Below are 16,516 nucleotides of genomic sequence, written 5' to 3' on the forward strand. Positions count from 1 at the left end.
CATATGATTTTGACTTTTGATTTTCATACATTTAATTTACTTAATAATGAACAGAACACGTAGCTTTTTTTACTTGGTAGCAAAAAGTACACCCATGAAAGAGGAAAATTACATAACATATGTTTTCAGAGTTAATTAGATAAAGTTATATTCATTCTATAAAATGTGAGCATGTTTTATAAGAAACCAAAAAGTAGTTTGCCGAAGGTAAGACACTGGAAGAGAAGTGAAGAGGAGAATGTTGTCTTGGGTTTGTACATTAATCAAACCGTATTTACCTGCATTTATGTATTAGTAAGTATGTGGAGACGTCTCTTGAATCATATAGAAACAGTCTATTATATTTAACAATGTAATATTGTGTAAGATATAAAGAAACAGAAACACACGTCACCAATTATTTTTGATGAATACTTTATTAAAAGAAAGAAAGAGGTCTTTTGTTGTGAAGCCCCGGCTTGCTTCCTGGTCTGGTCACATGGTCTTCCAAGATGGCCGCGCCCGGAGCAAAGTGGTGCAGTAGCGACTGAAGCCGTTGTGCGGGTTTACATGACAGTTGAGGAGCAGCAGGTCGTGACTGACACCTCCAGAGAGAGACAGAGGAGCGTCTGCGAAAGCCTGGCACCTCCTCAGCCCTGCCGACATGAGCAAGGCCGATTTAATCCTGTGAGTAGCCCCGGTGTTAGCACGTAACGTTAATATGTTACATTATAATATTAGCAATTTGGCTGCTAGCTGTCAACCCAGAGTTACGTCCGGAAACCTGCCTGTGTCACTGTTATGAAAACATTTTGTCGCAGACCGTGAATTGAATGTCTCCACAAAAATTTAACATTTCCTGTTGCAGCTTTAACGAATCATTTGGATCTGATCGATTAGCCTTATGGGTAATTAATAGATCGAAAAATGTACAACCTCCAATTTACCCTTTAGTGAGAAAGTATATATGTTTATGAATAATTCTTACTGCAGTGTTATTAAGGGATTTCTTCTAGATGAAAGCCAAAATAGATATTGGATCACAACGTTTCCTGAAATATTCAAGATAAGAACAAACACTTGTACTGAAATTATGAGACTAAAATTAGTATGAATGACAAAATAAAAGGAAGATAACAGGAGTAATGAATGTTACTGAAAGTGCATTGTGTACTATGTAATGTGTTATGCATGTTAAAGCGGGTCTTATGTCCATCCTAAGTCCAAGAAGTGAATTGAAGTCAAAGTAAATTTAACATAATTAATTTCCTTCTTAGTCTTTAATGGTCCGTCCCGTCCAGCAGTTAGATTTACATCAGAGTTTGAATTCCAGTCAGGTTGTGATGCATCACTGATAAATCCAAAGTGGCCTTTCATTCAACCGTTTTTTTCTGCTGCTGGGACATGATAAGAGAGCAGAGTGTTATCTCCCATAATCACTCTGTCACTCCTCTTCAGCAGGGTGCCCAGTATGATTGCTGGGGGAAAGGGAGGGGTATGCTTGTATTTTAGATAACAGAAGCTTGCTACTGTATTGTAGCCTCAGGTCATAGAGATTAGGACACTGCCAGCTAAATCTAATTCTCATGAACGGCGATGACTCTTTGTAATTTAAATTTGTACTGTGGGTGTGTATTACATACATTAAAGCCGAAATTTAAAGCAATTTGCATTAGTTGAAGAGTTTTATGTGTTTCTGTGGTTCTGATTTCTTTTGGTTTCTTTATTGTTCTATTATTTTAAGCCATTTTTTACTGCACTTGGCTGTGTTTGCTAGCAAACTTGTGTTATGTTGTTTTGATGTTGTTCTCTTTCACTGCAGTCGAGTTGTAGTCTAATGCAGCATCACTTAGTGGAGCACAGAGACAAGACTGATGCTATCCTTATTTTTCTCAATCCAGCCCAAAGGACTTCCCTCAGCTCCAGAACGATACATTCCTGCGTGCTGCGAGAGGAGAAGAAACTGAACATGTCCCAGTCTGGTGTATGAGACAGGCTGGAAGATATCTGCCAGGTACTGTCTTGAAGAATGCACTCGGAAAAATGATTTTTCCATTGCAGACTTGTTATAAATAGGGCAATGTTAACAATGGCGCTTCTATTGAAGTGTCCCAGTAAGACATGACAATGTGACAGTGAGTCAACAACTTTAATATTTACACCTGGGCTTTTCCCATGCTAATATGTCAAAATGTAAAGTCCTATATTTGTGTGATGTGTTTTTAACTATGCATGTCTCCATCTATATTTTCAGGCTGCATATATTCTATTTCACAAATATCAAGTTGTCCATGTGTTTTCTGTCCAGCAGTATTCACATGTTCAGCACCTATTATTATTATTTTTATTATTGTAACTAGTAAATCTATTTTTTATGATTGGTTGCTTGTCATGAATTCCTTGTTATGTCTTTTTTTTCAATGTGTCAAATGATTTTCTTACTTCAGTGTCCTTGTGGTGATCGTTAATGATTTGTTGAATCTGATCTGCAGAGTTTCGTGAGTCCAGAGCAGGGAAGGACTTCTTTGAGACATGTCGGTCCCCAGAAGCCTGCTGTGAGCTCACTCTGCAGGTATAACACTGGATTTACACAGAAGAATCTCACTGATATTTAAAAGCTGTTTTTACACCGCTAACTAAACCTGAAGCGTTTCACACTTTCAAGTAGTGTTACATTGTGTTGAGATGATGGAGTGATTAATAGAATATCTTCACGACATTGTCACAAGACAAGAAACTACAAACCACAATCCACAGTTACATGCCAGTTATCCCTTTTCTCTGTTATTTTAAAAATGTCTTCCTTTTTTCCACTTTCAGCCTCTGAGACGTTTTCCCTTCGATGCTGCCATCATCTTCTCTGACATCCTGGTTGTCCCACAGGTGAGAATAACAAGACCAGTCTCATTCTTTAACCTGTTCATCTGACATTTCATATTATTCTGTGAAACCTTTGAAGTAAGTGTCAGAGTCAAATGACTATAAGTGATTTTAGCTAACTGATTTGGTTTTACCATCTTCAAATTAACAGAGCTCTAATGAGACTGAATATTACAGACAAAATTTTTATTTTATTATTATTAATAATTACTGCAGACAAGAACACAACTGTATTAAGTGTTACATGTTGGCTGTGTGTCTCTCAGCATATTCTGCCCCCTAGTGGCCATATTGTTGCATATTAGCAGTACCTGTGATGTGCAGTGATGTCCCTATGAAAACCTGTGTGCTCTCAGCAATGCCCAAAGCCCTGCCCACCTGGACCCACCATCCAAACTTCCAGGATTTGGTTTCTCTGAGGGTTTACCTGAAATCTGCCATATTTTTATCTGATCACTCAGAAAACAGTCAGCCAATCAGAAGAGAGGCTCAGATCCTCTCTACCAATTGGCTGACTGACTTGTTGTTACTAGAGCTCCAGGGAGAAGCCTGAGAGAGGAGATGTAAAACTACACTGAGATGGTTTTTGGTTCTTAAAACCAAAAATATATCTTCTTATAGCTATCATCACTTCTAGTAAAACACTGAAATAGTGCAAAATATGGAGCCTTTAAGAGGTCACGTCCATTTTTGAATAAAAAAATGTTTTGGGATGATTTTGGTGTCTGTGATCTTATCTCTTATCAAGGCGATCATCCGGACAGTTTCTTCACAAACAGACATGGGCTAACATGTCTCTCCATCTGTAACAAATTGCAGCCGTCTGTCAAATATTCAGTGTGTCTTTATTCATTCCTTCATTTATTTTCTTCCCTCCAGGCCATGGGTATGGACGTCCAGATGGTGGCAGGTAAAGGTCCTACATTCCCAGAGCCCCTGAAGGAGCCAGAAGACCTGCAGAGACTACGTGTCAAAGTGGACGTGGACAAGGAGCTGGGCTACGTCTTCAAAGCCATCACGCTGACCAGGCACAAGATAGAGGGCAAAGTGCCTCTCATAGGATTCACTGGAGCTCCGGTGAGATGATACAGACTCATTCGAAGATGTATAGAAAAGAATGCTTGTGTATTCTTATGTATTCTTTTTTAGATATGAAGCTGTGAAATGAAAATTATATTAGAGTTTTCTGTTTCTATCTCTCCCCTCTTTGCTGTGTCCCTCCACAGTGGACCCTGATGTCCTACATGATAGAGGGTGGAGGCTCCAACACCCACTCCAAGGCGAAGCGCTGGCTTTACCAACACCCCGAGTCCAGCCACATGCTGCTGAGGATGCTGACAGATGTGATAGTGGAGTATCTCCTGGGACAAGTGGCAGCTGGAGCTCAGGTGAGACTCCCCCTGCCTCCCAGTCTCTAGTCTCAATGCTACACTTTTTATTTATTGCATAGCACTATTATCATGACACATGTGACTTCAGCTTCAAATCACTGGACAACTTCTTTTTGTGACTTAAATGGTTGAAAGAAATAGTGTGCAGGTTTTCCTGATAGTTGATAACCTTGGACCTCGGAGATTCACTTTAAAGTGTATGGTGTATTTTAGAGGTGGACATAAATACTGTTTGCTGAACGTGGCTGCTCGTGCAGACTCTCCTGGTGGAAATTGACTTGCTTCTCAGTATCAGCACAAAATCTGGATGATGCAGCAATTTTCTTTTTTGTCAGATAAGTTGAGCCTCAGAGCACAAACCTGGATTATTACACAAAGTCTACACAATGTCATACCAACAAAGTAGTTGCCATTTTTACTGCAGTTTTTAGTATCTGGGGCAGCAGGGTGGTTTTAGAGAGTTTCTCCTACATGGAGCACAAGAGCTCAGGTCCTCCCAGTGGTAGTGAGCACCAATGTAGGCTGCCCTCTGAACTTCCTGCAGAGGACTGTTAAACAGGGGGGGTTATTAGTTTGTGATGTACAGTGATAATGAGACGACTTTTCTACCCCATTTGACATGCAGTGTGTGCTAAAGCAGATATGAAAGTCATTGAAATGAAGTGCATAAAATGCAGAGTGGCACGCTCCTACAGTTGAGTTAAAAGACTGGTGTGAGAAACGAGGACTACAAAAATGATTCATAAAGAATAAAAATTAAACATTGAAAAATATAAATGAATGTTAAAAATTAAGTAAAGTAAAAAGTAAAACACAAACCTAGATTAGTTGTAAGCTGTTTACTAAGTGGAGATTTATGCAACGATAAATTTAAATAGATTTCTCCACAAAAATGACTTCTTATTCAGTTGAAGTCAAGAAACACTATCTGTCCCCAGGTGGTAATTTAAAAGGCACATAGAGTAGACATAAAAAAACACATACGCATAAAAACACAACCAATGTAAGACAAACTGTACAAATTAACACAATGAAAAACACATGAAATACATCACCAGTGCAAAAACAATAACCTGTAATGTTGTGATAATGAGAAGGACATGAGAGAATGACATTACTGTGCAAATAAATAACTGTACACATTTTACTGTATAAAAATACACGATGGAGTAAAGCAAATGTGAAAGTAGAGATTATTAATCACGAATTCACTAACAATTGAAAGGTAACAGAGGTGATGAGTGAGATATGGTCCATACATCTGACTTTTTAAAATGTTCTTTAATAACAATGTCAACTGGCAACATTTAAATTAAAAAAATAAAAATAAATACAACACATCCTTAAATTACTACTTAGATATTTCCCACTCTGAACTGCATGAATAGAACTTACTTTGAAGCACGCTCACTTCTCCAAACATGCAGATATGATTAAGACGAAGGCAAAGCAATATTTATGAAGGATTGGCAATTAAATGTAATGACCTTGGTCCCCTACACTCCTACTTCGGGACGATCTGTTACATAGAAGGCTGTATTTGCTAAACATTGATTGGACAGTGCTGCACATGTTTCCTAGCAACCACTTTGCACATTACTGAAGTCTTTACTTGCTAAGACATTCCTCAAATTTTAATGGTCCAACCTGCTTTGATAAATGAACTTACACGTACTTACTTAAAAGTGCTTTACATGAATTAGTGATGTATTTATGAATAGCTGGTGCAACACAGTCCAGTGTAATAGAATAGAGTATTTCCATGAAGACTGGGTCTCACCTATTTATGTGTTTACTATTGTCTCAAATAGATAATGCTGCTGTGGAAGTGATTTGCTGTGGATGTGATTTTTCATTGTGAAAAAGACTCACCTGGATTCATTCATTGTGTGTGTTGTTCAGGCTCTGCAGGTGTTTGAGTCCCACGCTGGGATTCTGGGGCCCGTTGAGTTTAAAGAGTTCTCTCTGCCGTACCTTCGAGACATCGCTCGCCGCGTCAAAGATAAACTGAAGGAGGCGGGAAAGGATGTTCCCATGGTGAGACACAGAAAAGAAATAAACAAATAAACATGTTTCTGTCCTGATACTCGCATATATCTGTGTGAGCTCTTTAATCTGTACCTGATCTGAAGAGCTAATGATGTACACACATCACATCAGCCTCCAAGAGGCAAACAAGTCAACAGTGAAAACAGCTGTTGCATTATTCTGTTTATTGTCTTGTAATAATTGCCTTCTATATTAGATTCAGTTCTCTGTTCTATTCTTATCGGCCCACTGTTGCTTCAACATCACTGTTTCCCCAGAGGATCATTAAAGGTTCATCTGATGAAAATCACTGTTACACCTGATGACCAGCAGATGGCAGCATCTCACCAAAAATGGTACAAGCTGATTTGTGTAACTGTGTCTGTTTTTCTGTGTGTGCGTGTGTGTGTGTGTGTGTGTGTGTGTGTGTGTGTGTGTGTGTGTGTGTGTGTGTGTGTGTGTGTGTGTGTGTGTGTGTGTGTGTGTGTGTGTGTGTGTGTGTGTGTGTGTGTGTGTGTGTATTTTCCAGATTGCGTTTGCAAAGGATGCTCACTACGCGTTGGAGGATCTCTCTCAGTCTCATTACGAGGTAGTCGGGCTTGACTGGACCATAGACCCACGATCAGCACGGTAACACACACACACACAATACAAAGAGCTATTTTGACTTTACTACTGATATCTTCCCAATAATTATGTAGAAAGCTGTTTGGGTCAGAAGACAACAACATGGAACAGAAAAACTCCAGTGTTAGAGTTTCTGCTCTGTGTTAAATGTGCCACATCAGGAGTTATTTTAACCCGAGCTGGCTCCTGTGGTCGTAGTTGGTGGCATTTTAAATGTTGAAACATCTCAGGAATGTGAGCTTAGGAAAGGATCAATACATGAATATGCTTAGCTAAAAGCAGACACAGCTCTAGCCACAGTCAGACTGTGTAAAAACAGCTTGAAGCTAAATCGAAGCTGAATCCATCTCAGGGTTGAGGCCAGTTGCAACACGAGTCGTGACCCACACTGTGGCATTTCCTGAGGAGCAGGTTAACTATTACTGACCTCTCCCTCGTCCCTGGTTTGTCACAGGATGCAGTGTTTAAGTCAACAAACTCTGGCAGTGTTTTCTGCTCCTCTCATCAAATACTTAACCTGTTGGTTAAAGGATTACCCTGTGTGTCCTGTCATGTGTGTGTCTGTGTGTGTTCAGGGAGCGCACAGGAGGGAAGGTCAGCCTGCAGGGAAACATGGACCCTTGTGCTCTCTACGCTCCAAAGGTAACATCCACTCCCAGTTCAGTTTAAACTGTGCATACAGACAGAAAAATGAAACTTTTTATCCCTTTTTTTTTTCTTAAATAATTTTTGCTTTTGTTCTTTTAAGAAAAACAATCTCCCACTCATCCTCAGTATCACAAGTCTTTGTAAAAAGAGACAATTAACAAGAATAGTATTAATTATAAATAAGTAATTACAGATGAAAAAATCTGTATAAAGTATAAATGTAAAAAATAAATAAAATAGATAAGTGTCATCGTAACTTTTTAAAACTGCTTTTAATGTGTGATTAATGATTGTTATTATTACAAATATATAAAAACTGTACATCTCAGAAACAAAAATAGGTCAGGTAATCATCCCATTCTCCTTGCTTATCCACAGTCATGTTACTCTTGCTGTAATACAAGTAACAGCAGTGGCACCAATCACCAATCATTGGGCCCCATCCAAGAACATTTTCCTATTCTTATTAGAAAATTCTCACACTTCTCTCAGTGAGGTTTCCTCAAGCGAATGTTCAAAGTCAGATTCACCCAATTGTCTTAATTGGAATGTCCCTAAAATTGCCTTAAACTGCCACCTGCTCTGCTCCATTTGTGGGAAAGTTTCATTCACAAAAATGTTACCAAAGACTAAAAACAAGAATTTCACACAAGCACTGCTGTCGGAAAAAAGCAGACAAGAAGATCACAAGTTTAGCAATGACCTGAAATTTCTCTTCCATCTCTCCTCTCTCTTCCTCCTCCTCTCCTCAGGAGCGCATCTCAGACATCGTGAAGAGGATGTTGGAGGGTTTCGGTACAAGGGGCTACATCGCCAACCTGGGCCACGGCCTTTACCCCGACATGGACCCGGAGAACGTGGGTGCCTTCGTCGAAGCTGTGCACCAGCACTCTAAACGGATGATTAAACAAATGTAGAGAAAGATGTGGCTGTGTGAGGGAGTGCGTTGGCCAAAATATTGATGATTGTGATGGAATAAAATGTACAATAATGCAATATTTTATTAAAAACTAAAAAAGTGGTAAGCATCTGGGTTTGAATACAAAAGGAAAACATCCAAAGGAAAGATTTTACTGCTTCATTTTGGTGAAAAATCTATTCCCAGTGATTCAGATGGTTTCATGACATTTTTATATTTTGACTGGGGGCTTCTGCAAGAGGAAGAAAAACAAAAAACAACAATGACTTGATATTATGGCACAAAAATATCAAAATCAACATGTACATTTACATCTCATTCAGTGTAGATTTACAGCATAAACAACATGGTTTGCTAAGACAAGATTTTCACTTCATCTGTAATATGTTGATCTGACCAGGAGTGGATTTGGATTTGGACGGGATGAAATCATTCTTGTAAGTACATGTACATTATAAATGCTTTTTAAGTTGAATGGGATTGTATTTTTTATTGTTATTGGACATATCCAAAAACGCTCCAAACAGCTTTGACTTGGAGATGAAAAATATTCTCTTAGATATTTGTCATTCAATCAAACTCACAATAATGTTACTTTAGAAATACAAGCAGAGACAAACCTCTGTCACCTTTCACTGGCTGTAAACCTCTTCAATCAAAACTGAGCTCTTCATTGGTACAAGTATTGTCTGCCTCAAAGGTTCTTGAAGCAAAAAACAATAAGGATCCAAAATGATGTAAAAACAAAAGCTGGTGATTTGGAAAAAGGGTTTCAATGAGGGACTAAAACTGCTACAGTTATAAAATCACATTTTTAAGGTAAAATTGCGAGCATGAAGAGTTTTATTTTGACTCCTGCAGAAAATCTTCTAAGAAATACACTTAATGAGAGGATGCCATATGCTGTTTTTGTCTTTTACCCCAAATCTGTTTTTATCTTTGTTTCATTTCATCATCTCAGACCCAGACTACAACTGGCTTATGAAGTAAATCACAGTGTAATCACTGCGAGAGGCTGCATGTGATACAGTATTAAAACCTACACACATATCTGGCTGTTTATATTCTGTTCAGTTAAATGATGATTAATTTTAAGTCTTATATTATTAGATTTTCTAAGAGAAACATGCTCAACCAGAAAATCTGGGTCATGCTTTGTCACCATTCATCCAATATTACATGAATGCGTTGTATACTAGTAGCTGCCACTAGCATAATATAGCCTCAAGCTGCTAGCCTCAAGCACAGGTCTGGAGAGCTTGTTTCTTTCAAACACCACACCCAGATTTTTTAATTTTTTTAAACATATATTTTATTATATTATATACTTAATAAAAAAATGTCATATATGTAGCACCACTCCATAAGACATGTAAACAGATTTTTATGTATACAGTCAGTGGAGTTCTCCTTTATCTTTGCGCCATCATCAGGTCAAACTTTCACTCTGATTTGTGACCATATTCCTGCAAAGCCAATGATATTACCATGAGCCACACGAACTCACTAAACTAAGGTAGTGGATATGGTAAACATAGATATGCTTAATATCAGCATGCAAACATATTGACATGAGCATTTAGCTCAAAGTATCATCATTGAAAACTACATTTCCACTCCTTCTTTTATATCTCTTTTTTCGAGCATCTGCCTCACATATAAATGTAATTTAACAGGAATAGCTAAAAAGCACTGTGCTGTAATTTTGGTGATTTGTACCATCATTTAGCTTATTCTACTGATCCTCATGCAAGTCACACTGGATAGAAATGCTAAATACTTAAAAGCGTATTTCATGAACCCAGTGATATACTTTGTGTTGGTTTTGATGGTTTATCAGAGTTGTTGCTCCACAGTCGAGTACGGGGGCTCATTCAAGGCTGGGGCCTGGCCCAGAAAATGGGACAGAGACGTGACAGTGACTGGGGCTTTAACTGGGACAGAAGTGAGACGCTGTCCTGCCTGAAGGTGTGGGAACACGGTTTTATCATCCAGTCTGAAGTCCTTTGAGACGTGCTTTATTATGAAGATCTATATAAATAAACAGCACAGCACAGTGTGGCCTCTGGTATGACATAAACTGATCCTAATGACGAGTAAACTGGCTGCTGCGTTTATTTTGGGCTACAACAATGTTGACATGCTGATGGTTAAAATTTGAGACTTGGTATTACTGGCTAACAGCCTGTCTTTTACAATGTAATAAGGGATATTAATGCTGTACATATCAATATTATCCTATACAGAATCAACCCTCCTGTCTTACCCTGTATGACAGCTATACTACTTACTATAACAATTAATTCCCATATAATTACCAACCAAACCTCTTTATTCTCTTTCAGTTTTACTCTGTAATTACCCAATATTTTACAGTAACTCAGTAATTATGCTACTACAATTTCTTCACATTACCACATAATTACTACATCATTAACGGCCTAGTTGACTGTTACATCTTGGTCATTTCTTCACATAACCACATACTTAGTATGTAATTTATGCATGATTTTTCCCTCTTAGTTTAAGAGTGTATTTGCTGTTCTGATGAAGATGATAATCTACAAAGTTCTGTTCTGACTTAGAGGTTGTGGCTTTGCTTCAAAAGGCTGTTGACAAATTTAAGAATGAATCAGAATGAGGTCCAAATGGAAAAAAATGGAAACCAGCAGGTCATAGGCTTTCATGCATTTTCCAGTTTTCTTCGCTGGGGAAACAATTTGAGAGCATCATGAGAAAACATTGGTATATTTTGTGTTCAGACCCCGACCTTCAGAAATCCTTGAAACATCCACCTAACAGGAGCATGGTGTGTACAGTGTAACTTTATCTTGCTTTTTTTTAGTCACCTCCATTCAGGTAAACAGCTTGAAATATAAGGTGTCATCTTGTGCAATAGCAAAACGTCATTTAAAGAACTTTTTGGTATTGCATGTGATGACAACTTGTATGATTTCATATGATTAAATATTGTATGATCTTGCATGGCCTATACATTAGAAAGATCCAGTCTAAAACTCACATTACTGAACAAAGAAGCAGCATAGGATTAAGTAATAAAAAATAGATCCAGTTGCAGTCCACTTAAATGCAACTTTCTATGAGCTATTCCTGCCTGTCTGTTGAATCTTTATTCTTTTGAAGCAATACTCACCACCACCCACATTCCTGTTGGCTGTAACTCTGACTTCCAACACAAACCTGACCAATTTAATCTCTCCCATGTTATGTAATGACTGCATTAACTACATAACAGTGTAGTGTTTGGAAGAGTGGCCCCCTGATCCATCTTTGAAGTCAGCAGGTATCAAATGATGATATCCAAATATGAACGCAGCGTTCACGGTGTGAACTGTGGTGTTTATCTCAGCTGCAGTTCTGCTGCAGCTCCTGACGATCTTCAGAGGCAATTTAAGGTCATAGCTTCACTGCTCTGACCACACAGGTGTCCAGCAGTTCACACTGTATCATCCATGAGCTCATACATCATCCGTGTCTCTGACAGACGCGCAGGCACGCATGCGCACGCACGTGAAAGTCATGGCAACAGATTGGTGACGTCGAACCGAGGTGACGTTAGAGCCGCAGGTACGTCCACCTTCTCATTTGCACTTGGACTTGACCTGAGTTAACCCGATGCAAAAGCTGTCTGTTGGAAAGTGAACTGTTGAACAGAGAATCACCTGGAAAACTTGACGGAAACCTCCCGGAACCTCACTGGAAAAGAAACGCTTGGAAATCTACACCGAAGAATCACCTGCGGAAACTCCTGCAAATTTCTCCAGCGGAAAACATGGCCTCGGATGGACCCCCCGTGGAGGAGCGCCTGCTGACCGGAGCCAGGCGGTGGATCACGTCCTTTGCTGGTAAGACATCTTTTCATTTTTTGCCAAATACATGAATTCATCTTCCTGAACCCCTAAAAGTTGGTTTCAGTACAAAATGAGCACTAAATTAATGTAACTTGTTGAATATGAAGATGAAATATTAATGGAATGTTAGTCGGCCTTTTAGGGAAACACAGTTTTGATTGACACTCGACGTTTTCTTGGTGTAAAATCATTTTTAGACAGTAAGAATGGGCACAGTTTCCCGGGACAGGTGTGGAATGTGTTAACAATTGTGTATTGACTTGAAAATACTGTTATTTTCGTTTGATTGCACCAAATTCTCCAAATTTGGCGTCGAAAACGTAGAAAAAAACATGGCGACCGGGCCTTTTTTTGAAAAATGCCCCAAAAATATATTTTTGTTGTGACCATGGAGACGATGGAATAAAGGTCTGGACGTCAGGAGGGGCAGGCCCGACCGGCCCAGGGCCCGCTCCTCTGTGTGGGGAGTCCAGTTTACCTGTCGGGATTGTTAAAGTTTAACTTCAGATGTTTCCAGAGACCTTTCAATTAAAAGTTTGTCACATTTTTGAACTAAGTCTCAAACAAACAAACAAATGTGCAGCAACACATCAGTTAATACGTAATGACACATGCACGAGTTCAAGACCTGTCCACATCACAAGCCGTCATTACAGAAAGTGACATTAAGTTTTATCATCAGTCTGACATCTCAGTCATTTACACAGTTTATCATAAACAAATGAGTTCACAGTTCAGTTGCCTCACAAGGTGGGATATGCACATGTCCTGTATTTTTAAGCACGGATGGTGCAATGCTGTCTGTATAACACTTACCCTCTCTGCTGCTGTGTGTTAAGAGTTCTCATATTACATTTATAGCTTTATTAATATGTAGGCCCTGTCGCCAAGCGCTTGCTCTTTGTGGGAACTGTTGGGTTTATTCTGTAACAAAGTAAGGTCTTGACCTTACCCTGTAAAGTGCCTTGAGATAATGTATATTATGATTTGGCGCTATACAAATAAAATTGAATTGAATTGAATAGGCCTATGTGGAATATGTCTTCATCTGTGGCTGTTTGTCTCAGCTAACTTCAACTCATTATTACAAACTTTGAACTAGAAAAGTTTATCTTTGGGCAGCCATGACAACATGTAGTGAGTAACTTAAAAATGAATGTGAATGAATTATGTGAGAACACAAGTGGAGCTGCTGATTAAGAACCTGAGTCAAGATTTAGTGATGAATGTGTTTAAACAGGGCCCCGACCTGTTTTATCTGTCCATAACTACTCAGATCCTGGTGATTTTAAATTTTTCTACTGATGATTGTCACAATAATAAAACTAGTCATCATTCAAAACTGTGCTGTCAAATCAGCTGCTTTCAAAATTAGTATAACAACACTGAGCTTCCCACAAGACTCTTGTGCTGTGTCTGCTGTAGTTAGTGTAGGTGGGCCTGCAGTCTACATACATCAAGCTTTATTTTTTTAGGTCCTCACATCTAATGTTTATCACCCAAATGTAAAATGTTACATTTTTTACTTTCCTCCCCTCAGGTGGCTTTTTTTGGCCTTTCAGCAATGGACAAGGTGATGCTGAGAGGCCCCCTGATGACCAGGTGGTAAGTGGAAGACCTCCGTCTCCTCCGCCCCAGCAGCTCCCATCACCACCCTTTAGAATGGAGGGCCAACAACTTGGTCCTGCTCCTCCTTTTCCTCTTTTCTTATCTGCTCCCTATGCTGCTCGTTTTGTGGCTCCATATCTTGTTCCTCCTGCTTTCCCGCATCACGCTGCTCCTTACATTTTCCCACATGCTGCTCCTTACTTTTTCCCACATGCTGCTCCTGCTTTCCTGCATGCTGCTGCTTATGCTTTCCCACGCACTCCTCCTGCTTTCATGCATGCTGCTCCTGCTTTCCTGCACGCTGCTCCTGCTTTCCTGCATGCTCCTTCTGCTTTCCTGCACGTTGCTCCTGCTTTCCTGCATGCTCCTTCTGCTTTCCTGCACGTTGCTCCTGCTTTCCTGCATGCTCCTTCTGCTTTCCCATATGCTGCACCTCACGCTTTCCGGCCTGCTGCGCCTGATGCTGCTTCTGCTTTCCTGCATGCAGCTGCTGATGTTGCTGCTGATGTTGCTCCTGCTGCTGCTCCTGCTGCTGCTCCTGATGCTGCTCCTGCTGCTGCTCCTGATGCTGCTCCTGATGCTGAGTCCTCAGATGAGGAGATAGACGTTGTTGGTCTCGATGATGAGGATGGCATTGAGATCCCTGAACCTGACACTCCCCCTGTCAGTGCTGGTAGGTCTTTGGAAGAGGCCCCTGTGTTTCCCTCAACTTCTGGTCTCAGCTCCTTCACAAAGAGGCGCAGGGAAGACGGCGACCAGGAAGAGGCTGCACCTAAGAGGCCGAGGTGGTCAGAGGACAGCGACTCAGACTGACTCTCCTGAGCTGTAGGACTTCCATACCTTCTTGAAACAGCAGAGCATCACTGAGTCCACATTTCCTCACTGTCAGACCACAGCTGTCAAGGAGTTAACCGCAACAAAACATCAGGCACAGTCAGTGATTAACAAGCCGGCCCTTGCGTCTGGCAGGGCTGGTGACACCCCAGGTAGCGTCTTGCACTGGGGGGCACCTGTCCATCATTTCCTCACAGGATTGATGATTTGACCCTTTTATCTCTGAGGGCTAGCCTTTGCGTCTGGCTGGGCAAGCAAAGCCTCAGGTAGCCTTTGCGTCTGGCAGGGCTCTAAACGTCCCAGGTAGCGTTTTGCACTTGGGCTATTTTATTGTAGTTTTGCGCATTTTGGTACGTTGGCTGGATCAACCTTTCTTTCTTTGTAGGGGCTGGCCTTTGCGTCTGGCTGGGCTGTCCATGCCCCGGTTAGCCTTTGTGTCTGGCAGGGCACAGTACCATTTGCTTGGTTGTGCGTTCAAAATGAATAATAATAATAATGATATTCCTTCCCACAGCACTACTGGCTCCTACTGGTAGGTCTGCAGTCTGCCAACTGTCGTGTCCTCCCAGTGAAGCTTATCGATCAGCTGATCCCAGCTGACTGAGGGCAAAAAAGGTGCGTATGAGCTTCTGACTTAGAAAGAAAGTGACCTAGTTTATAGTATAGTCATTAATATGAAGACATAGATATGAATTTGTGTTATTGTGTGAACCTGTTTATCTTCACATTATGCATATTTATTCTTATTATTATTTACTCAAGATGATTTGTCTCACTAACCATAATTTGTTCCTCTGTCTCTTCCTCTGCCACCTGAGCTGCTGCCATTCACTGTGGACAGAAAAAGTGAGTATGAGCTTCTGACTGGAAGAAAAATGATCTAGAATAGTCTTTAATATAAAAACAGATAAAGTAATTTCAGCTAACACTGTATGCTACACCTGTTTATACATATAATATCACTATTTTATTAATTCAAAGGTTATTATTAGTCTGTCTCACTAACCTTTATTTATTATTCTTCTTTTTACCAACTGAGCTGATGCTGTAAACTGTGGATGAAAAAGGTGAGTATGAGCTTCTGACACCAAAAAACAGGACCTACAATATAATATGAACTAAAGACAGTAATCTATGATCATTTCTATACTAGCTACATGCCTGTTTATTTATATAATATCAGTTATTTAGCAATTCAGATAGTATTTGTCTGTCTTACTAACCATTATTTATGTTCTTCTTTTTACCATCTGAGCTGCTGTTGTAAACCCGTTGAAAAAGGTGAGTATGAGCCTCTGCCTTAAAAAGGTGAACTAGAGTAAACTATAATGTAAATATAATAATGTATGCTAATGTGTGTACTAGCTCCATGCCTGTTTATTGATATTATATCACTTATTTAGCAGTTCAAATATGACTGGTCTGTCTCACTGACCATTAATAATTGTTCTGTCTCTTCTTCTGCCACCTGAGCTGCTGTTTACTGAGGACAGAAAAAGTGAGTATGACCTTCTGACTGGAAGAGAAGGTGATCTGAAATAGCAAAAAACGAAGAAGTAATATCAGCTACACACTGTAAGCTACACCTATTTAAATATGTAATATCACTTTTTTATAAATTTAAAGGTTTTTTTTGTCTTTCTCACTAACCTTTATTTATTGTTCTTTCTTTTTACCACCTGAGCTGCTGCTGTAAACTGTGGATGAAAAAGGTGAGAATGGCCTTTGTA

The 16,516-nt window shown here is 39.7% G+C and overlaps 1 protein-coding gene across 1 annotated transcript; it reads left to right on the forward strand.

Moving 5' to 3' along the window:
* Window positions 1–481: 481 nt before the first annotated feature.
* On the forward strand, window positions 482–8,574 carry urod (uroporphyrinogen decarboxylase). The gene is made up of 10 exons (XM_071492122.1): window positions 482–666; window positions 1,881–1,993; window positions 2,472–2,551; window positions 2,800–2,862; window positions 3,739–3,936; window positions 4,086–4,247; window positions 6,153–6,287; window positions 6,808–6,908; window positions 7,481–7,547; window positions 8,306–8,574. Exons 1-10 carry the CDS (start codon window positions 644–646, stop codon window positions 8,468–8,470), a joined length of 1,107 nt encoding a protein of 368 aa, XP_071348223.1. The 5' UTR covers window positions 482–643; the 3' UTR covers window positions 8,471–8,574.
* Window positions 8,575–16,516: the final 7,942 nt, after the last annotated feature.

Source organism: Trachinotus anak, unplaced genomic scaffold (genome assembly GCF_046630095.1).
Source record: "Trachinotus anak isolate AG129_WGS33_773 ecotype Australia unplaced genomic scaffold, CSIRO_AGI_Tana_v1 ptg000012l, whole genome shotgun sequence".
Classification (NCBI taxonomy): Eukaryota; Metazoa; Chordata; class Actinopteri; order Carangiformes; family Carangidae; genus Trachinotus; species Trachinotus anak.

Excerpts from the sequence above, each read along its gene's own strand:
- urod (XM_071492122.1), top strand. The coding sequence starts at position 644 with ATGAGCAAGGCCGATTTAATCCT. Across the intron at positions 1,994-2,471 it reads GGCTGGAAGATATCTGCCAG|AGTTTCGTGAGTCCAGAGCA; the intron begins GTACTGTCTTGA and ends TCTGATCTGCAG. Across the intron at positions 4,248-6,152 it reads AAGTGGCAGCTGGAGCTCAG|GCTCTGCAGGTGTTTGAGTC; the intron begins GTGAGACTCCCC and ends TGTGTTGTTCAG.